The 22,402-nt window shown below is 44.6% G+C and overlaps 1 protein-coding gene across 1 annotated transcript in view; it reads left to right on the top strand.

The window, feature by feature from the left end:
- FDXR (ferredoxin reductase) overlaps positions 1 to 22,402 on the top strand; it is a 197,760-nt gene that overhangs the window by 79,413 nt on the left and 95,945 nt on the right. The window contains exon 7 of the mRNA XM_069200092.1: positions 9,135 to 9,242. Within this exon, the coding sequence (XP_069056193.1) occupies positions 9,135 to 9,242 (108 nt within the window). The remainder of the gene's footprint in view (positions 1 to 9,134; positions 9,243 to 22,402) is intronic.

Below are 22,402 nucleotides of genomic sequence, written 5' to 3'. Positions count from 1 at the left end.
AGGATGGTTATTACATCTGTGTGTGTCATGGTGTGCAATGGGTGGCTGACCGTGTACCCCAGTGCTTGCATTCCTGTGTGGGACCTTGTGTGATGATGGTTTAGGGGGTTATATGGGTATGTGCAGTGGGCATGCTTTAGTGATGGCTGTCCATGCTTTGTTGTTGCATGCAGGTCTTGGTGTTGGGATGTGTGGTTTGTGATGTTGGGACATATGTGAGGAGTTGGGGTGCTGGGGGTGAGGGTGGGGGTATGTGATAGCATGCAGGTAGGGTGGAGGATGTAATAATTAAGATTTGTCTTACCAGAGTCCATTCCTCCAGCTACTCCTGCGAGGCCCTCAGGATGCAGAATCACCAAGACCTGTTCCTCCCATGTTAGTTGTGGGGGAGGAGGTGGGGGTCCGCCGCCAGTCCACTGAACCGCCTGGTGGTGTCTTGAGACCACGGAACGCACCTTCCCCCGTAGGTCGTTCCACCTCTTCCTGATGTCCTCCCGATTTCTTGGGTGCTGTCCCACTGCGTTGACCCTGTCTACTATTCTTCGCGATAGCTCCATCATCCTTGCAATTGAGGTGTGCTGAACCTGTGCTCTGAATAGCTGTGGCTCTACTCAGACGATTTCCTCCACCATGACCCTGAGCTCCTCCTCCGAGAACCTGGGGTGTCTTTGCCGTGCCATGGGGTGGTGTAGGTGATGTGTGGGGTGGAGTGTGTGGTGATAAGTGTGCTGATATGTAGTGGTGTGTTGTTTGAGGTGCGTGGAAGTTCTGTGGGTGATGGTGTTGTGTGCCTGTGGATGCTGTTGTTCTTGCTGGTGGTGTCTCTCTCTGGCCTTCTTTTGGAATTTGTGGTCGTGGGGGTTTGTGGGTGATGTGGGTGTGTGTTTTATATTGTAATGGGTGTGTGGGAGTGGTGTGTGTATGTGTATCAGGTGTTTGTATTTCGAATTGTCCAATGTGGTAGTGTTTTGTAAGAGTGTGTGTATTTTGAGCGCAGCTGTGTGTACCGCCAATGGAATACCGCAGTTGAAAGACCGCCGCGTGGATTCGTGTGTCGTGATAGTGTGGGCGTATTTCTGTTGGCGTGTCAGTGGAGGTTTTGTTTTTGCCAGTTTATCACTGACCTTTGGTGTGGCGGACTTGTGTGGGTGGCTGAATTTTGGCGGATTCCGAAATGTGGGTCTTAATAGCTGTGGCGGAATTCCGCGGCCGCGGCGGTGTGTTGGCGGTCTTCTGCACGGCGGTAAGTGGCTTTTACCGCCAATGTTGTAATTACCGCCAATGTCAGTTAGATGGTTGGTCGAGCTAAACTTACTTTTGATGACTTATTGAAGTGGGGCGCTTGTGACCCTGTCTTCAGTGGAGACTGTCAGGTCTGTTTGTAATGAAACTGTTGTATTATGATGAATTTCAAGCCCTTTTTTTTTTTTTTTACATAGTTGTTTGAAATCGGCCCAGGGCTGGCGAGGTGCCCTTGCTCTCAGGGTCTATAAGTACACTTAGTAGTGCATGGTTGCAGCAAACAGATAGTTCAAGCATAGAGAAAAATAACACATTAAGAGAAGCACCAGGTAGAGAGATGAATGGGATCCACATGTTGAATGAACTAGTAAGGAGAATGGGTGAAGAAGCAGTGCAAGCATTAATAGGGTAAATATTGCATGATTCGGGTTTGAGGCCAGATAATCACTGCTTATCCATTGAAAGGGACACAGTATGAAGGGCAGAATGAAACAGCAGACCTAGGAGTACACAGAGAGACTGTACTTGGGAGGAATTTGGCACGATGCACAGGCATATAGGAAATACAGGTAAGATGATCACTCGAAAAAGGGGAGATGTAAGGGCAGGGGCTGCTACATAGTAGAGCAGTGGGTCAACATGGCAGACGTGAGCTAATGCTGCTGCTGGTTATAGGCTGCTGGTCCATGTGCACATCCTGCACATGAACTCTGCCTGGGCATCAAACTTGAGCGGACAAGATGAGCAGAGTCCTTTCTCTGAAGTTCGACACTGTGGTGGCATCTGTGCTCTCCAGGAAACTCCCTACAGAAGTAGAATCTCCTGCAAGTCCTGCTCACTCTGGAGTCTCTGCTGACAGTAATCTCTAAGATTTCATGGGAAGTGGTAATCTGGAGGTGCCTACCCACACGTGGCCTATTACACAGTCCAAAAGCAAGTGACAGCAATTCCAAGGAAAAAGACATAGGAAGACTGCCACTGCTATTGCACAAACCTGGTGTACACTACGAAAATGTATTTTTTGAGCAAAGTGTTTACAGTTGAATTTCCTTATTTTTCAGCTGGCTAGACACATTTTTTGAATGAGAGACACTGATTGGCATAAAAATAAAATTCCACTTACATTGCATATTGTTTTGTGAATAGCACAAGCATGTTTATTGATTCATACATGCACCAAACATGTAACATTCTGTACGTTCAGTGTTTCCAGAGCAATAAAAAATACATTTTAAAATGCTTTAAAAATCAAACCTTTATTCTCACCAGCCGTGTTAGTCGTTTCACAGTATGCACCCCTAAACCCAAACTAACTTTGTTAAATTAGCCCTTCCCTGATGGTCACCGTATCATTGGAGCATTGTCTTATATTGTAAACTAACAACGGGTCTGTCCAATTAGCGTTTGATTAATAGAAGGTATTAATTAGCTGAAGTTTGATAATTGTCGGCATTGCCCTGATCAACCTCCCCACCCTCTGGAATCATGAAAAGGAATTCAGTTTCCACTAGGAAGATGTGATAGGGGGTTTCCGCAGTATCTACAGTAACCACTTGTGGGAGAGAGGCAAGTGTCACTAGTGGGACTGTTAGTGACGTGGCAAGGACTGACTTCTGTCACCAGTGCAAAACTATGATTAATAGTGCACATCTGCACTGATCAACAATGAAAGTCCTCTCTGTGCTCTCTCTGTTAATTCTCGGTGAATGTCTAAAGAGTCTTATAAACCCACATTTGTACAATATGTGTTGTAGCCGTCAGTGGTGTAGATAAAGTTGAGTAGATGAATTGCCATAGGCCTTAGTGCATGCAAAATAAATGCCCCCCTAACTGAGGTCTGTCAGCTGCCCCTGACACTCCTCAACCTCCTTCTACAGAGCCTACATCTGCCATCAAAACCTACTACTAATCACATACACATGTTATATTTCCACTCCTTGAACTGCATTTCTTCAAGTCAAAGCCATAACCATAAAAAATCTCTTGTGAATAGTATACACACACAAAGACATAACATGCAGAGGCCCCACACTCACACTGCTGCCCTCACATAGGCACATCCCTCCTGCTTCGCTCACACAGGCGTATGCCTAACTGCACTCACACAGGCACAACTTTCAAAACCACTTACCCTGTACTTGCAAAACAATCCTGCACTCACACAGGCACACCCATCACAATGCACTTACAAAACATAGTGGCTCTAATGCACTCACACAAGCACACTGCTCACATGCAGGTCACAGTTCACTAGAAGGAGCAAAGTTTGGACAGGTGGTGCCAAAGGAGGCACGGTATCTGGTGCATCAATCTACTAGTGCAACTCAAAGCTCTTGAAGTAAGCTACACTGAAGACTGAATGTCCACTGAGGTTATCTAATCTCCCATCAGCCTCACTTGCACCAGCACTGCAGACTTTGTGAGTTAGGCCAGGAACCTAGGCATCATCCTGGACAGCAGACTTACCATGGAGCCCCAGATCAACACTGTCTCCTCTGCCTGCTTCCTCACACCACGCATGCTATGAAAAATCTTCAAGTGGCTCCCCCAGGACACAAGATGAAACGTCACACAGGCCCTAATCATGAGGCGACTAGACTATGGCGACGCTCTCTACTCAGGAATCACCACTCACCTCATACGGAGACTCCAGACCATACAGAACACTGCAGCTAAACTCATCCTCAACGAACCCCTATCACCCCACACCTCCGGAAACTTCACTTGTTTCTCCATAAAGAAGAGATGCTGATTTAAGCTGATGATCCACGCTTTCAAGGCACTACACAACCAGGAACCCGCCTACATCAACCACCGCATGAGCTTCTACCAACTTTCCAGACAGCATCGCTCTGCGTCCCTCTCCTTCTGCCACACCCCCCCCCATCCGCAGAAGTGGAGAACGCTCCTTTTCCTACCTCACGGCGAAGACGCGGAACAACCTCCCACTTCAGCTATGGACCTCTGCCTCTCTTATGGAATTCCAAAGGGCACTGAAGACTTGGCTGCTCGACTGACCCTCCAGGCCATACTGGTGCATGGATACCCTCCTGTGTGATTAGCTGCGGTATAAAAATCCACAGATTGATTGAGTGTGGCACTGGGCCGTACCATTTAACATCTTCTGTAGAAACAGTGAACAAGCAGCATTTCAGACTCGGTACAAGTGTAAGGAATGGTGTATGAGTGCATGCATGTCTTGCACAAGGCAAGATTTCCACACTCAAAACAGGTACAGCACATGGCAGGACTACACAATTCCCTCAAACACAGTAGACGCATACCAGTCTGTTCAGGAACAATGTAAATAACCCTCACAAGCACAGCATCTGTATTCCATGCCTGTGTGCAAACATACACACACAATGTGCAGCGTTTGCCAGCAGTGTAACTTCCCCTCACACGTAGCACGGGTACAAGATGATCATCAGTGGTGCAAGCTCAGATATCCTCACATCCAGAACAGGTATCACACTGTTTGCAGCATCTAAACCTATTTCAAGCACAGAATACCCAGACTAAGGTATAGAGGCGGGTGAGCCACTAAAGTTTCAAACCAGAAGTGAGGCTCTGGTTCAACTCAAGTCTCTTGAATCCTGTAACCCAAAATGAGCTGAACCTTTGTGTAGCTTCTCCCTGCTGACCACGCTTTAACCTTGTGCACCAAGAATGAAAGACAAAACATTAAACTTTGTTGTCAAACAGGAGTGAGAAAGGCATATCAATTTAGTAACTGAATCACACAATGTGAAACTGGTAAACCTGGGATTAATTCTGGCTTGGTCACTTACTAGGCAATTATTTTATTTTATTATGCCTCCTATTTTTTCATTATTGAACATGAGAAATCCTTGAAAAACATTAGGATGTGTGCTGTACAAAATTCTTTCTTATTTGTGACTTGATATACAATAATGTTGCTCCGTGTAAAATAAGAATATAGTCCACGTATAAGGTTGCATGACAACTAAGCTGTCTCCTAGTTCATTAATGGTATTGCCGTTGAAGTGAGGTGTGGGGGTATGAATTCTTCTAAGTTCATGTTTAAAAACTTTAAATAAACACCTCTCAATGCAGTGATATAATCTGATGTTCTAAGGTAAAACCCATGCCAAAGAAATATATTTTATTGAATTTTGAAGACACTATCATATTTTTACATGATATTTGTTGCACATTTTCAGTGTCAAATGTTCCAATGGGTCAACTCGTGCCTGGGCTGTTAGAGTCAAGGCAGTTTAACACGTCTCTTAATGTTAATTTGTTGGCTCACTCACATCAGCTACAGTACTGTGCTTAACAGCTATTTGAGTTCCATTTCTCTCAGTATCTCTCTCTCTGGGAAGCAACCTCTTGTTTTCCGAGGTTCTTTCCTGTTTCCATGGGTCTCAGAAGAATAGCAGTTTCTATTTCTGGCGTTAATAAGGAAAAAATATATATTAGAGACACAAGAAGTTGTTTTAAAGTTACCTGTGCATTGTTTTATCATAAAATAAAACAAACACTGCACACATTATTTATTTTCCCAATTCCAGCTCTCTTTCTTAAGTATGTGTATGTTCTTTTACTAACTGCCATTGTGTGCCCTCTACCTGTCAGGCTGAATGCAGTGATTACTGTGACTTTCTTATCTTGAGAAACCACCTAGCAGCATGGACCTAACTTCTGTAACTTATGCTGGCGTCAGGCAGCCAGGGCAGAGTGGCGCACTCTACATTTACAAAAGTGAGCATGCGCACTGCTCTGCCATTCAGTGCACGTGTAATGAGGCCTTCACAGTGCCCTAATAGGTGCTTACTGCTCGGAGTCTGACTCCTGCGAGGGACGGATTTGGACAACTCTAATAGCAAGCTCTCAGTGCTATAAATGCTCCTGTGGCCCTAGTACGCAGTGGTAGTGGAGCTATTTTCAGACTGGTGGTGCTGCTATCATTGTTAAATCACTGAACAAGTAGGGATTCTAAAAATCCAAGTATCACACAAAGAACAAGTGACATAAACGAGCCAAACTCATTCAGCAGGAAGTGGTAAGGGTGTAGTATGTAGTTGGTGTTGCATTTATGAGCGCACTGTCACAAATATATTTGTAGCAGACATTGTCATTTACAGAAAGCACATTTTCCAGTCAAATAATCACTAACGGCCTGATTACGATCTTGGACGGCATATGGAAGACTCCATCACAAACATGAGGGATATTCTGTCCACCGGAGTACAAGTTCCACAGGGTATAATGGAATTGTAAAATGGCGGACAGAATATCTGTCACGTTTGTTACAGAGTAGCCCTGTCTGCCAGGATCGTAAATTTGCACAGACTTACAGTTTTACTGCTAGAACTATATAGCGCACAAACAATAAGATGTGGAAATTGGGGTTCAGTGAATATATGTCATGTGTAATGACCAAGTAAAGTGTCTTGATTTGTTTTGATCTTATTAAAAATTGTATTTTCATCACACTTAAGAATTAGAAGAAAAGGACTTAATTTGTGCTTTCCTGTGTTTATTTTGAAATAATTGTACAGTCAATTATAGATATTTAAATTGTGTTGTGTTAAAAGAAAAAGACATTCTACAGCCTGCCCTTTCACGCCAGCAACATTTTCACATAGTTCACTTTACAAAATCCTCACACTTTGCAGTAAGCGAAAGAAAAGTAGACACCAGTCTCCAGGTAAACAGAAGAAGTTGCTGTTTGTCAGAAGCTAGATTGACGTTTGACCTCTGTCTTTGACCACACAGCAAATGTAAGAAGATAAACACGAAATTTAGATGCATCTTGAATGCTCGTCCATCTTCGGACCTCCAGCATGGCTATTTAGGTGCCTTCTCAAGGCTCAAGGGGCTGTTGTAGTTTGGCCCCCTCTCACCTCTGGGCCCCGGTGCATTGCACCAGCTGAACCACTGGTAGCTACACTTCAGGTAGCTGTCACTCTCCCTGTGGCATCTTCACTGCTTCCAGGATGGAGAACTCTAAACCTGGCTCCTTATAGAGGCTACAGAACCCTCAGATTTTCTAACGCGTCTGATGTTGTGGAACCTCCCTATGTGGCTGTCTGTTCTTTCAAGAGAAGTATTCAACATTTCAGTATCTTAGATTTCCGGGGGTGCCCAGCTTCTTCTAGAGAGATAAGGAAGATTTTTGTTCTGTTTTTGTACTGCAACTCCCAAATCCAAACTGCAACCCTTTGGGCTTCCTAACATTTGTTTCCTCAGTTAGCAGGGACAATCAATACCACTTCATCTCGAGCCTCATCTCCAGCCATGGTCCACAACTCCAAAACACGATTTACCATGATTACAAACGCTCTGTGCATTTCTTGACTGCATTCTGATCGTTTTCGTAAAACTGTACTATTTGCCAGGCTTTTTCTTTCAAGACACACTAAAACAAAGAGATCTGAGAGAGACTCCGATCTGGAGAGGAGCCAGGTAGGCGCACTCCCCCCTAGCTCCCCAAAAGAAGAAAAGATGTAACTTTACAAGGGGGGAAAAAGGTGAAGGTTTATGGCCTGTGATGAATTTTGCTGTTCCTATCAGAAAAGCTTCCTTTCACCTTCCTCAGTCAAAAACAATGAAAGCAACATCAACTGCCATTGCTGAAAATGGCATCCTCGTCAAGAGAGCCTACCTTTTCAACCGACCAGCCTGCCACATTGAACTTTAGATCATTATTGATATTACACTTAACATTCTGCTCTTCTTTTAACCTCCCCCCTTCCATTGATAGGAACATAGTTGCAATGACATTGTTACCAACCTCCGGGATCAGCGCACCAAATCTTCCAGCGAATGTGTATAAAGTGGTTAGGGCAGCATCTCAGTTCAAGTTGCTCTTCACGGAAACCAGTTGTGTAAATATTCATCCATCGGTCTGATATTCAAAACAGTTTTGCTATCTCAGACCCAGCGTTTTTTCACAATCAGATCGTTCTGCTTACATTTTCTTGCCATTTCTGAAAATTCATTTTGCCAGTTCAAAAGTTTTATCTATCTCTGAAAAGGAGTTGTGAAACTTGTTCAAATTGACACTTAGGAGGAGGCATAAAAGGGATATTCTCTCCTCACTGCAATCCTTAGTGACGTGTCTATAGTTTGTGACCACAATTGCGGGTGGAAACCATTAATAAAGTACCAGCTGCCAAGTTGGGTTGGTGTCTGACTATCTGATTTGCAAAGGGCAAACTGTCCCTGGGAAAAAGCTTCCCCTTTCAGAATCATGTCTCGTTGACCCCACGAGACTGGGGGTGGGAGTAAATCGTGAAGTGGTCCGAGAGATGGTATGTTCCATCCAGTGTCTCCCCAGCTGGGATGTATTTTTTTAAAGCAGCACCTGTTCCTTTAAAAGACATTAATTGGTTTTAAAAAAAATGTTTCCTGTTTGGTGCAAGTGCAGAGACGGATGTCTTCTGTCCCATGCAGGCTACCATCCCTACCAACATAGCTACTCACAAAAGCCTTCAAATAGTGCTCTACCTAATTAATATTCATTAGGCAGATGATTTTCCACCACTCTCCAAACAAGTATTTTGTATGGCGACCTATTAATACTTAAGTTGCATCACCAATTTCATCCATATTTGTATAATGAAAGGGAGCCTATTTCTTTGAACTCTAATTCAGCCCAGTATTAATGGATAGAATGTGGTTGTGTAAAACCAGGTGTTAACACTACACTAGAAACACTTCTACACCTTCAACTACTTTTTGCCTTTCCTCTGTGCATATCACATCACCACTTCCTGACGTCTTTCATAACTGTTGTCCCTGTTCGAGATGCTTACATCAGACTGTCTTCTTACTTCCTTGCCCCTTAAAATCAGACATCTCTCACAACTAACCTTTTACTCTGTCCTAACGATAGTCCCAACTATCTCTTATTACCTCCACAGAAAACAGACCTGACGGAGCAATCTCTGGAAGCACTGGCGAGGAGCCATGTGAAGCGAGTGTGGATTGTGGGCAGGAGGGGTCCTCTGCAGGTGGCATTCACCATAAAGGTAAAAGAACAACCATAAATTATGTACGTTCTAAATGCTATGTCTGGATTCTTTCTCAGCAGGCATGCGAGTCAGTGCTAGTGCCTAGCAGTATAAACCTTTTCTGACATCACCTTACTTATTTCTACCTGATGTTGACAGATTGGATTCAGAGTAGAGAACCATGTTTTAAAAAGAACTGACTGCCCAAAACCTCAAAAGGTAATTTTATTAGCTTGCTGTTAAATTTAGTTGCGGAATCACCACCTCCTTTCGGTTGACTCTAGCACGGCTTTTACCGTTATTTTTTGGTATTATAACTGGTGATGAGGTGCATCGATCCAGCCTTCAAATGAGTTCCTAGAATTCGTTAGCAAGCATGCAATAAAAGATGACCAAACAGCTGATTAAAAATTCACCACTGAAAATAAACATGAACAATACTGCATTGTTCATGAATGGATCAGCCCACTTTACTATTCTAAAAGTATAGTTAGACAGTATTCTATACTGTGGATGACACTAAGCTTCCATGTTTCACAGTGGTCCTCTCTCCCTGTCCCCTTTAAACGCATTGCCACAAGCAACCCTGACTCCACATTCCACCTCTGTTTTCCTAAAAAACAAAAAACAAAAATCAGCTGTAACTGTTCAGCTAAGCAATTGATTTCATGGGTATCATTAAACTAGACTATGACAAAGTTATTGTCTGCCCTAAAAAATCAATACAATGTTCAGAATAAAGTCCTGAATCGAGACTCTAGAATACTGACAGTGGTGAATAAATCTTACCATATCTTGCCACTTCATTGGTACTCCAGAAGCTTCCATTACAAGCTTACCCAGTCTTTAGATTCTCTGCATCTTCTAAAAAAATTGGTCCTCAGCCCAGCACTAACACTCCATTGTTGTGGTCAGGCTTAACCTCAATCAGCCTTTCCTCTTTACTAAAATCCCTCATCCCAGGAAAAAGAACTCAGTCCAAGCTTTCTCAGTATTGCAGCCTAAGATTGGAGATCCTTCCATGTTTCCCGTTGGTTCCACCCATCATACCCATATTCCATTGCATCAGCCCACCCGGTGCTTGGGCATATTGCTAAAGACTCTCCTATTTCTATCACTCAAACTCTGCCAATATCTCATTGCACCAATATCTGAAAAGCACTGACTCTTGTTAATCCATTTCACAACATCTACAGGCAGCCCTGAAGAGAAAGTGTATCATGCAAAGGCTATGTTTTCTTATATTATGCATGTAAAGAATGTTTGTACAGTACTTTGATACCCAGCTCTAGGTTTTGGCAACATTTTATCCCAGTTTTATTAAACACAATTCACTCTCCAAACCTAGGTGCATCAGAAAGGTGCATACAAAATAAAATGTGGAAAAGGGGACTAATCCAAGAACACCACTGTTAGGAATTGTATTATTTTTCAGTCTCCAAGGCAAGAAGGATGTGAAAGAGGATGATTGCTCATGCATGTATTTTATGAGGGCATTTGAGACAGCTTATGATTGTCAGTAGAAAAAGTTGTGCATTATACTAAGTCCTTGAAGTTGATCTATTATGACTAATCAATCATATGAACAAAGCAGTAAGAGCTGTTCAATAACTTAGGGCAGAATGAAGGTGGTAGTGCTAGTTATCTGTACATGATTGAACAAGGTGGGGTAAGATGGTGCCCAATGTTTTTTTTTTTTTTTTTTTTTAGGCTGGATTTCTTCTTTCTGTTTTTTCCAGAGAGTGTCAGATAGAATGCCTTCTCCGCTTCCAATGAGGCACTCCTTTATTAGTCCCACTCTGTCTTATGGACCTTTTACAGTCTTTTAAGGTCTTGAAAGCAGACTATTTCAGGCCTGTTGTGTCGTCCTGGAAACCAGCTTGGGCACTTTAGTAACAATTATGGCATGTTTTATTTGTTTAATGGATTTTTCTTTCTTGACTTTTGGCACTAGTGTTTTTGTTTGAAAGTATTTCCAGTACTCAGTCATGGACCTCCTTGCTGCCATTCTGAGTGACCAGAAGTTTTAAATCTTTCTTTTTGTTAGTTGACTGCATTGGCTGATAAATTTGATGCGAAGTGTACCTTCGTTAATGGACCACCAGCAGTATTAGCATTGTCCTTTGGGCATCTAGGTAATGATGTTGTAGTAGAAGAATTTGGTTTCTCCTTTGCTGTGGATCATGTCAAAACTGTTTGCATGGCATAGCTCCTCATTAGGGTTGCCTTTGGAGGTGGGCTTTTGCCAGTATCAGTTTGCATAATGTCTACTAAATATTTTGATTTCCTTTTAGCCACAAATTCCATGTGCCATGTTGCTTCTGTGGTTTGTGTGGCAGTACTTCCTGTCTTCTTGTTGTTGCTGTCTGGGCTTCTGTGGCCATCTTTACTATTTGCCCCCTGTTAAGTATTATCGGTCATCTAATATTCCCCAGACATTCTTATAATGTTGAGCTACTCTGACATAGTGATCGAGTTATGCACTGAAAATGTACCTGGATACATGGAGTGTATTTTTTGCATACTCAACCTAACTAATTAAATAAAAATAACAGAGTGCCTTACTGATCTTTTGGTTTCTTGGCTTTTTCAGTATTCCTTAATTTGCACTTTTGTCACCCCTGAAGTTCCTAGCACTTAGGCCTTCGACCTGACATGTGCATCCAGGAACTACATCTAATACTCAAGAGGGGCTTGTGGTGATGACTTTGGAGCTGTGGACATGGGGGAATCCCTAAATTTGTACACCCCAAAATATTTATCTCAATAACTCGTCTGCAGGTTGATGAATATAAAATTTCCTAGCTGTGAAAACGGAAAGTTTCAATTCTGTGAGGGACAATGAGGCAAGGATTATGCTCTTCTAAGTTTTACTTTATTCTCACAGCAGCCTTAAATCAATACAAACTACCTTTCCCATTAACAGCAGGGAAAAGGAGTAAAAACATTATAATCAACAAATAGTCCACTGCATATAGTCCATTAACACTGTCTATGCCCCCTCTGTCTTCGTGCGACAACTGGCTCCTGATTTGCAAGTTCAATTTCTGCTTGATGCTGTTTGAAGGCATCATTCCCTGAAAAAACAAACAATTCTGTAACTCATGTCAACCGACTCAATGTAACCCATCATCAATCAGAGACATGATCAAAGAAGCAATGAAAGAACATAACGATACATAACATTGGCACAGAAATCAATTAGCCATAGACCATAATCATTCACATATTCACTCCATACAAATTCTGCACTCCATCTCTTTTCAGACCCATAGGGGAGGCTACATAATTTATCTTGATATGAATGGGAATAATCCTCCCCTCCTTGATGTCCTTAATAGAATTGAAACTTTCAGTTATGACAACTAGGAAATTTTATATTCTGTGTCAGGACTGGAGGCAAAGATTATGCTCATTCAAAGCTTACCACCTGCGTCGCCATATTGACTACAGACTTGAAATAAACTGTCTTAAATGTAGAATCTGACAACCAGTCAGCTGCATTCAGAATGTCTTCAAGGCAAGCTCCCAAAGAAAAAGTCTTAGATGCCATAGCACTTTTGGCCAAATGTGCACCAAAAACAGACGTGTCTATTCCTGCTTCTTGCATGATCCCTCTCAGATACCGTGCTATGGTAGGTTACCACTTTAAACAGTTTACATAAGGTAATTAAGAGTTTCCAATCCCAAGATAGGCGAACGTCCTCCGTCATTGCCTCATAAGCCTTGAGGCATCTGACTAGTCACACATAACTTCAGCACTGCCTCAAATACAGGGTAAGACACAATCTTCGATTTACACTTTCTCCTCCAAGAAATATCAAAAGTACATCCGAGGCTCAGTAACAGTATAATAGACATGACAACTATGCAAACTTACCTGATAATTGTTCCCTCAAAAAATATTTATGATTGTGCCCTGAAAGAAAAAGGTTAAGGACCTTATTGACATCTCAAAGAGAAGAACACCTGGGTTCAGGAGAAACAGATAATCTGACACCACTCATTAATTTTCTCCCCATGAGGTGTTCTCCCACCGGAAAACCTTTGATAGGAAGATGACCTGCTGACATGGCAGGATGAAAAATATATACCGATTTGTATGCCATACCATCCTTGACCAAAGAGGACAAAAAATTCAGAATGACGACTACACCATATTCCACAGGATCAGTATCCCTTTGCACACACCAACGTAGCCAACATACACCCCCCCCACCATAAGCGGTTGATGTATCTCACCTATGAGGTGTTGTCTATCTTCAGAAGTACTGAGTAACTGACCGTGTCCTTCATCCAACAACAGACCGTGAAAGAACCAACCACAAGTTCCAGGCAATTTATTTGCATAGTTGGTCTTCTGAGGACCATTTTCCTCCGGCGGATACACCCCCACAGCTGGCCCCCCACCCAGTTCTGCTTATATCCAGAGTGGAACAGAAGATGGCTCACCCGTTCCAGGCTTCCATGTAGGTCTGCCACCACTTCATTTCTTCCTTGACATTGTCCCTTAGAGGAACACTATTGCAGAATAAGTTAAGCCCTCGCATAGATGGTGTGCCTTCAACGGTTGAAGAGCCCTGTAGTGCATAGGGCCGGAAAAATGGCCTGGATGGATGATGCCAGAAGCTCTACCAGCAGGGCCAATTGCCAGAGAGCATGCCGTTCTGGCCACTGTCTTCCTGAGTTTGTGGTGAACCTTCACCATCTTCTGGGAAGGCAGACTCAGGGTGGACTCCTTGGAGTCGATGTAGAAACCCAGGAAGGTCATTCTTTGAGCTGTGGTCAGCAGGGACTTCGTCTCGTTGATTACAAATCCCAGACGTTCCAATATGTCGACTTTTGTGTGGAGATGGCTCGACAAAGTCCAAAGACATTGCTCTATCAATAAAATGTCGTCCAGATAGATGCTCAAAAGACTGCCCTGGCCGCGGAGAAACTCCATTACTGGTTTGAGAACCTTTGTAAAACACCACAACAGGCAGAAAGGAAGGGTCTGAGATTTGAAAACCTCTAGACACCAAAGAAATCGCAGAAATCTGCGATGTGGTGGAAAAACTGGAACCATGAGATGAGCATCTTTTATATCTAAGTGCGTGAGCCAGTGTCCTGGTCGCAGGAGATTGCTAAGGAGATGGATTAGGCACTGACCTCCATCTCTCTCTTCCACTAGAAAAGTATTGCTCACAAAGCCATTTGGGTGAAGAGTTGAAGGAATGTTTGTCCCTTTCCGCAAGAGTTCCTCTATCTTCTCATCAATCAAGAAAACGAGAACTCAGGAAAACACCAGAAGACATGGTGGGAAAGCTTGGAAAGGAGTCCCAAGAACTCAAGATGAAAACCCAGAATGGTTTGGAAAACCCAGCAGTTAGAAGTCACTGAGTGCCAATTTTCGTGGAACAAAGCCAAATGCCCTCCCACCTTCAGTTGGAAAGAAAGAAGCGTTCTTACCTTGTGAATATCCATTGGCATCCCTTGGCCACCGCGGGTCTGCTGGGAATGGCAGGAGGGTTAGAAACCTCCATATTTGCTGGGGTCTTAATACTGCTCTTGGCAGGAGCCTTGGCCTCTTTGGGAGGACGCGGTGAGAAACCGGTTGGGCAAGCGCCCCTTTCCACACCCAGCCCAAACAAAAATATTAGATGAAAAAAAATGTTTAATAGAGGCCAGCGCCTTGTCAAGTGAATCAAAAGTGGCAACAAATTTGCCAAGCCCCTTAATAAAGTGGTCTCCAAACAAACCCCCTTATGCAGTGGGGCCCACTTCTGACACTGCTAAGTCCCCCAACTTAGGATCAACTTTAATGAAGAGAGAGTGCCTCCTCTCTGCGGACAGTGCACAGTTAGCATTGCCCAGTAGAATCACTGCCCTTAGGGTCCATTCAAAAAACGTTTCAGGGGAAATAAGGGCCCCTGACTGTTTGGCTTTTTCAGCCATATTGAGGATCTTTGTAAGGGGCCCTGTCACATCCAAGAGTTTATCTTGCCATGACCGCCAGGAATGGTCTATATACTTCCTCGGATCCCTGATGTATTTTGCAAGGAAAGTGGCCATCCGCTCATCAGTCTCAGGGTGAGGGCCACCTTACCCTCTAGGGAAGGACAAGGGCTATCTGCTCGTAAGTGGACCCAAACCTCTTTCTCCAGGGGCTTTCTATGGTGTCCTGCAACATTGGAGGTGACCTTCTCACTAAGGAACCACATGGAGGACCAGGGATGGAGCAGAATGTCTGCCACCAAGTTACCCTGCAGGCGATATGAAAGTGGACGGGGAAACTAATCCTCAGCTGATGACTGGCACCATGGTCTGGAAGGGCCAGGATCCCCGTCCAAGTCACTCTGAGAGTCATCATCCCCCAAAGGGTTAGCGGGGGTAGGAAAGGTCCGAGGTGAGGGAACTTGGGGTGGGTGGAAAGGAATGCCTGTTTCAGGCACTTGAAGGCATCTTTGTGGGGTTGTTGATTAGCCTTGGCCAGCCTCTCGACTTTTTCTTCCAAAGGCGCCTTTTCCAAAGACACAACATGCTGTACTGAGGCGTGAACCACCTTTCAAAACTCAATATGCAAAGGTAAAAAGGAGGTGGACTCCTCCATATATGTAGTTTCCGACACTAGCATCATAAGAATCTTTGTGGCGCCAGGGGATTATCCAATATGGAGCATACAAGACTCAAGCAAATGTGATGCTAGGGGACCTAGCCAATATGAGGAGTACGAGACTCAACTAATGGGACCAACACCCTGTTAATTTTGTGAGGGTACACAGTCTGGGCCAGTCTCTGTGATTTTGAAAAAACAGGCCTGAGGCTCTGTTACACTACCAAATCCATTGCTCTTGGGTTTATGGGATTTAAGAGATTAATGCTGCGAGGTGACTAGGCCTATGTGCCCGAGGCAATGATAATGGGTCAGGACCAAGCAGTGTTTAAGTCCTAGGGGTGTTAATTTTACTTACCCATCTCCGCAGGTCACTACAACAAGTCAAAAACACTGAAATTAGGGCGAGTGCCCTATAATACAGACCCGTGTGCGAGTGTACTGCTTCAGGTTGTCGTGCATGCCAAAAGAAAATGCAAAGCTCCGCGAGGTGTAGGCAGCTCTCCTGCACTCGAGCAGACCTCATAAACACTCATGAAGCCAGAGGAGCATCTCAGTGATTTTGCTCAAGCGCCCTCTCATGTTATCTGAGCCACTGGAGAGCTGTTTTCACTAAACCATATCCCCAAATAATTTTATTTCCTGGAGGTACTGATTATTTTGCTGCCCAAGCACCAGGTGGCAATCTTTTTTTGTTCCTATATCTTCTAAATATTAAAACCTTAGTTTTTTTCATGATTAACTTGGAGGTGATTGGACAGATTAAAGGTGCTCATGGCATTCAGTGCATGCTGCAAACTGGTTTTCGTGCAGTCCATGATTACTATATCATCTGCACCTTTGATTACTTGTAGTTTGGTATTTCCTAATTTGGGCGGGATCAGACTTCTGGACTGCAGGCTTTTATCCCAATCACCTGTCTATAAGTTGAAGAGCAGTGGGGTCAAAACAGAGCCCTGCTTTAAGCCTCCAGCTTTTTTGATTTTCCGAGTAACCGGATGAGGGCCCGTTTGCACTTGGACCCATGTTCCAGTACACAGCAATATTACGGCTCTTAGCAGCTGAGGGGGTATGCCCTATGCATCAAACTTTCTCCTGAGGGTTGGCGATCAAATGGAGCACTATAATCAATGAAGCAACAAAATAGTGACATGGTGTTCTGAGAAGCTTGATACCTCAGGAAACATAGTGAACGGATACTGTCCACAGTAAACGTTTCAACCCTGAATTGGAAAAAATGGCACGATTTCTTGCTCTTGTACCCACAGCTCTAGCTGCTCCAATAGAACATGAGCTTAGGCTTTAGCCTTCACATCCAGAAGTGCAATAAGATGATAATTTGCGGTCCAGTCTCCCTTTTATATATAGGACAGAGAGTTGATCCTCTCCGAGCATCTGGTACAATCACCGTTTGGAAAGCGCAGTTGAAAAGAGGGGAGAGCAACCTTGCCCAGTTTTCATGGGCACATCTGAATAGACTTGCTGGGAGACTATTTGGGCTGGGGACTCCTTCCTTTTTAATTGGACTGATGATCCTTTCTACCTGCCTGCTGGTTATTTTATTGACTACTATGCACTGAGCAGCTTCTGAGCAAGATAATCGGACCAGCTCAGTAGTGGTGCAGACCTGCTTCCCAGTGGATGTGGCCTTAGAGGAGATATGCTTGTGGTCCTTTCGCTGCGACCCAGTTATCGGCTCCCCCGGGGGTGTAGCCCCAGTAAAGGTTTTCTTATGAACTATTACTTTGTTGTGGCTGAATACAGATGGAGCTTGCTGTTTGTCATTGTATTGCTCTAGCACGTCTTATCCATGCTGTTTCTGATACGCCGTTCTCTTATGTGTCCTTACTACACTTTAATTTGTTGGCGTACTCCCCGAAACATGCTTGATTTTGATCTCTTAGCAGATGCAATATGGTTACTCATTTGTTGTGTTTTCCTCCTTTGCGTCCCAGATTGTAGATTGAGTGCATTCTTCTGACCATCCCCGCTGTAGTCCCTGTCGGATTTTGTTTAAAAGCCCACTGTGCTTTGCAGAGTTCCATTATGAGGTGATAATGTCTATGTTAAACTGAGTTCACGTTTTTATGCCCTCACCAGGTTGCATTGTGATAGACCTGGATTTATCATGGTTCAAGATTGATCTAAGATCTTCCTTGCAGGTCTCCCACCACAAGAATATCAAGTCCTGATGTCTTCCTTGTGGTGCCATTTCTTGCCTGCTTATCCATGCGATAGTTGTTGATGTGAATTCTGCACAGCACTTTATTCTTCTTACTAGCTTTTACTTTTTCCTCCCTTGTCAACCTACCTGCTTGTGTACATTGCACACTGGGTTAAACTAGCAAGATCAGGATACACTTTAGTGCATTGTGGTTGCTTTCTCACATTTCTTCGATGTCAAAATATATTAGCTGCAATGCTAGAGATTCGTTCGGAAAGACCGTTGATTGTTGATGATAGAAATGTTTTTATTGTGTGCCCAACTCTCTCCCGGTGTGCAGTTTCAAGTGGTGCCCCCATTCCACTAGCGTTAAAGTCCCCTGCAATTATAATTTAGTGGCAAGGATAATCAAAGATGAGAGATTCCAAGCTGTCAAGCAGGTCTCAAACTATCATCAGCTTGGGTTTCTTCGCATAATTCAAAATTAAGATAGCAATTCACCAATATTAAGTCAGTGGCTTTCCGGTTAAGTTTCAGGCCTGTCATGTAAATGGCTTAGGCAACAGTGCAAGTAAAATTCAGTGGCACAGCTATTAGGTTACATATGCTTTATAAAAATTGATAGCCCCCCTGATGGTCATCTGTAGGAAAATGCCACTGTTGGCATGGTCACCACCCCCGCCACTCACACTTTTTGGATAGTCTTGATACCAGCTTTGATTGGAAGTGTGCTGGGACACTGCTAACCAGGCAGCAGCACCAGTGTTCTTTCCCTAAAATGACCTTTTTTCCACAATTGGCACAGCCCTAGCACACAGTTAACTCCTTTGTTTAAAGGTACTTCTGGTACCAAGGACCCTGTGGCCTGTGAAGGTTCCTAAGGGCTGCAGCATGTATTATGCCACCCTCAGGGACCCCTCACTCAGTACATGCACACTGCCTTGCAGCTTGTGTGTGCTAGTGGGGAGAAAAGACAAAGTCGACAAGACACTCCCCTCAGAGTGCCATGCCCACTACCCACTGCCTGTGGCATAGGTAAGACACCCCTCCTGCAGGCCTTACAGCCCTAAGGCAGGGTGCACTATACCACGGCTGAGGGCATAACTGCATGAGCACTATGCCCCTACAGTGTCTAAGTCAATTCTGACAAGTGCAGGGTAGCCATACTGAGTATATGGTCTGGGAGTTTGTCATTACGAACTCCACAGCACTGTAATGGCTACACTGAATACTGGGAAGTTTGGTATCAAACCTCTCAGCTCAATAAACCCCCACTGATGCCAGTATGGGATTTATTGAAAAATGCACACAGAGGGCATCTTAGAGATGCCCCCTGTATGTTAGCTCAACTGCTAGTGCAAGGCTGACCGGTCTGTGCTAGCCCTGAACCCAGCTCTTCAGATTCCTGACAACCTCAAGACAGAAGGACTGCTGATCTGAAAACACCAGCAGAGAAGAGAAGGAGACAACAACTGACACGTCCCCAGCCCTACCGACCCGTCTCCTACTTCGAAAAGCTGCAAGAAAAGAAGTAACGTGTTCTACAGGACCAGCAACCCCTGAAAAGCCTCCAGGGGACTGCCTGCATCACTGAGGACCAAGAAACTCCAGTGGACAGAGGACCTGTCCAAAAAGAAGACCAAGAAACCATCTTTAAAGGGACTATCACCTCAATCTAGAAGAGTCCAACTACTCTGCACCTGACACCCCCGGCGCGCGTCCAGAGGAACCCTACCAGAGAGGACCCCCAGGCGACTCTGATGATGTGTCCACCCTGGACCAACCTCCCTGCACCACCACGACAACGCCTGCAGAGGGAATCCTGAGGACCCCGTCCACTACTGCACAGGATGAAGGTATCAGACGCTTGGAGAAGCACTGCACCCGCAGCCCCCCGGCCTGTGAGAAACCAACCACCAGTGCAGCAACAACCAGCAGGTGGCGCTCACCCTTGCCCAGTCAGGGGCTTGCCCGGGAGGCCCCCCTGTGCTTTGCCTGCAGTGCCTAAGTACCCCCTGGGTCCTTCCATAGACTTCTATTGTTAACCCAACACCCTGTTTGCACACTGCACCTGCCCGCCCCCATGTCGTTGAGGGTGTGGTTTGTGTGCCTTCTTGGGGCCCCTCCAGTACTCCTCCAAACCCCCCTGGTCTGCCCTCTGACAGCGCAAGTACTTACCTGCAAGCAGACTGGAACCGGAGTACCTCCTGTCTCCATAGGCGCCCACGTTATTTTGGCTCCTGTTTGACCTCTGTACCTAACCGGCCCTGTGTTGCTGGTGCAGGGTGTTTGGGGTTGCCTTGAACCCCCAACGGTGGGCTACCTATGCCCCGGAGACTGAACCCGTAAGTGTGGTACTTACATCAGAAACTGGGATTTACTTACCTCCCCAAGAACTGTTTGAATATTGCAGTGCCCACTTTTAAAATAGCTTTTTGCCATTTTAAAGAAAACTGTACAATATTGATTCTATTCAAAGTCCTAAATATTACTATGGAAAGTATTTTTCATTTGATGTACTTACCAGCTAAATTAATCTTGTGGTTCTAGAAATAAATTAACAAAATTATATTTTTCTATATAAAAAACTATTGGCCTGGAGTTGTCATTGTGTGTTTTCACTTATTGCTTGTGTGTAGAACAAATGCTTAACACTACCCTCTGATAAGCCTAACTGCTCGACCACACTACCACAAATAGAGCATTATTATTATCTATTATTGCCTCTGTCAAGCCTCTTAGGGAACCCCTGGACTCTGTGCACACTATATCTCATTTTGATATAGTATATACAGAGCCAGCTTCCTACACCATCAAAACAGGCTTGTTCGTGATGCAGATTTAAAGATCTCATATAAACCTGGCAAAGCAGTCGGGGAAAGTACCCAAGTCACCTGAAAGCAGAGGATGTCACATGCATCCAAATAAATCCTTGCTTCCTTGCTCAGTCTAATGCTTTTAAGGCCAGCAACGTTCAGGAGGCTATAGTTAGCCAAGACTTGGGGGTTAAGACCGGGTGTCAGTGGCATCCTGTGTTGTTAGGGATAGTAACTCTGCCTTTCAGGCGCGGCTGACGCCTGAGGCCCTAACGTCCTGTGTTCATCTCTAGGTGCGTCAGTGCTTACGTCCCTTTGATGATGACTGCATTGAATTGTAAGGCCATGTGGGCCCTCAGATGCTGAGGCCCAGCCACGATTTCCTGCAATTGTGCCCTTAAGTACACTTGTTGGTCTTTGGTGTAAACGTGGGTTTAGAGGAACAAACGGGCATTTCACTGATGACGGGATATGAAGATTAATGCCCCGTTCCTCAATTGTGGCTCTTTCTGCCCATACTGCGTCCCATTGTGCCTCTCTTTTCCTTACTGTTATGGTCACATTCCGAGTTGAGTTTAACTGCGGCGGGCCGAGTTTAACCCCGTCCAAGTCCTCAGAAGTGATGGACTTTAGTGCAGGAATGTGACTGAACAGCCTCTATTTAGGGTGTCTGTGGGGCCTTATGGACTATATCAGGGATTAAAGATAATTTGTGAGGGTGTACTCCCGCCCTCCTCACTCGCAGGCAGGGTAGTGGGCTGCTTCTCATCTAGCTGGGCGATGGAAAATCTGCTGCTAAGTGGACCCAAATGAACTGGACGATTGTTTGTGGGAGGACTTTTGTGAACATCTCACTGTTGCTGGAAGAACAGGTTGTCATAGTGGGATAATACCAATTCCAAACTTTCGCTTTCCGCTCTTGTTGGGAGTTTATTACTTACGACCCCTAGGAGAACATCTTCACTGCTGTGTATTGGTAAGCATCTGGATGGACCCCATGGATTGTAACCTGGCGTTTCTAAAGTCTCCCGTTCGAATTAAGCACCTTGGTCCCTTCTCTCTGCGTGCTTAGGGGCTCCACCAAACATTTCTCCTCCCTGTGTTGGAGGACGGGCCCTCTCCAGCTACTGCACTCTTCAAGGAATCCTGGTTTCAAGTGGTGTTGGAACGGCCTGGCCACCACACCCCGGAATACTTCTGTTTGGAGATTTCTTATCCTTTTCAGTGAGAACTTCCAGGGTTGCAGCCGTGGGTGTGTTGCTAGACATCAGGGGCTTGAGATTTACCTGAGTTGAGCAAAAGTTGAAAAAAGTTTGCCAGGGTTTGGGTCTTCTTGTGCTTTAATGGTTGTGGGTGGGTTGTGTAGTAGTGCAGCTCTTTATTTATAGATGTTGCTTCTTCGTTCTTCAGTCTTTTTTTGCCTTTCTTGACAGACTAGATGATGTAAGAGGCTCAGGAGCTATTACATTGCCTGTGACCTCATGTAGACCTCTTGTTTCTTTCCACTCTCTATATGACAGAGTGCTCCTCCCTTGAGCTCCCCTTGCTGCTCGATTAGCTTTGTGGCTTGCAAACGGCAAGTTGGCGGCGTGGCGCTTTGATG

This window comes from Pleurodeles waltl, chromosome 7 (assembly GCF_031143425.1).
Source record: "Pleurodeles waltl isolate 20211129_DDA chromosome 7, aPleWal1.hap1.20221129, whole genome shotgun sequence".
Taxonomy (NCBI): Eukaryota; Metazoa; Chordata; class Amphibia; order Caudata; family Salamandridae; genus Pleurodeles; species Pleurodeles waltl.
This window is presented reverse-complemented; position numbering and strand designations above follow the sequence as displayed.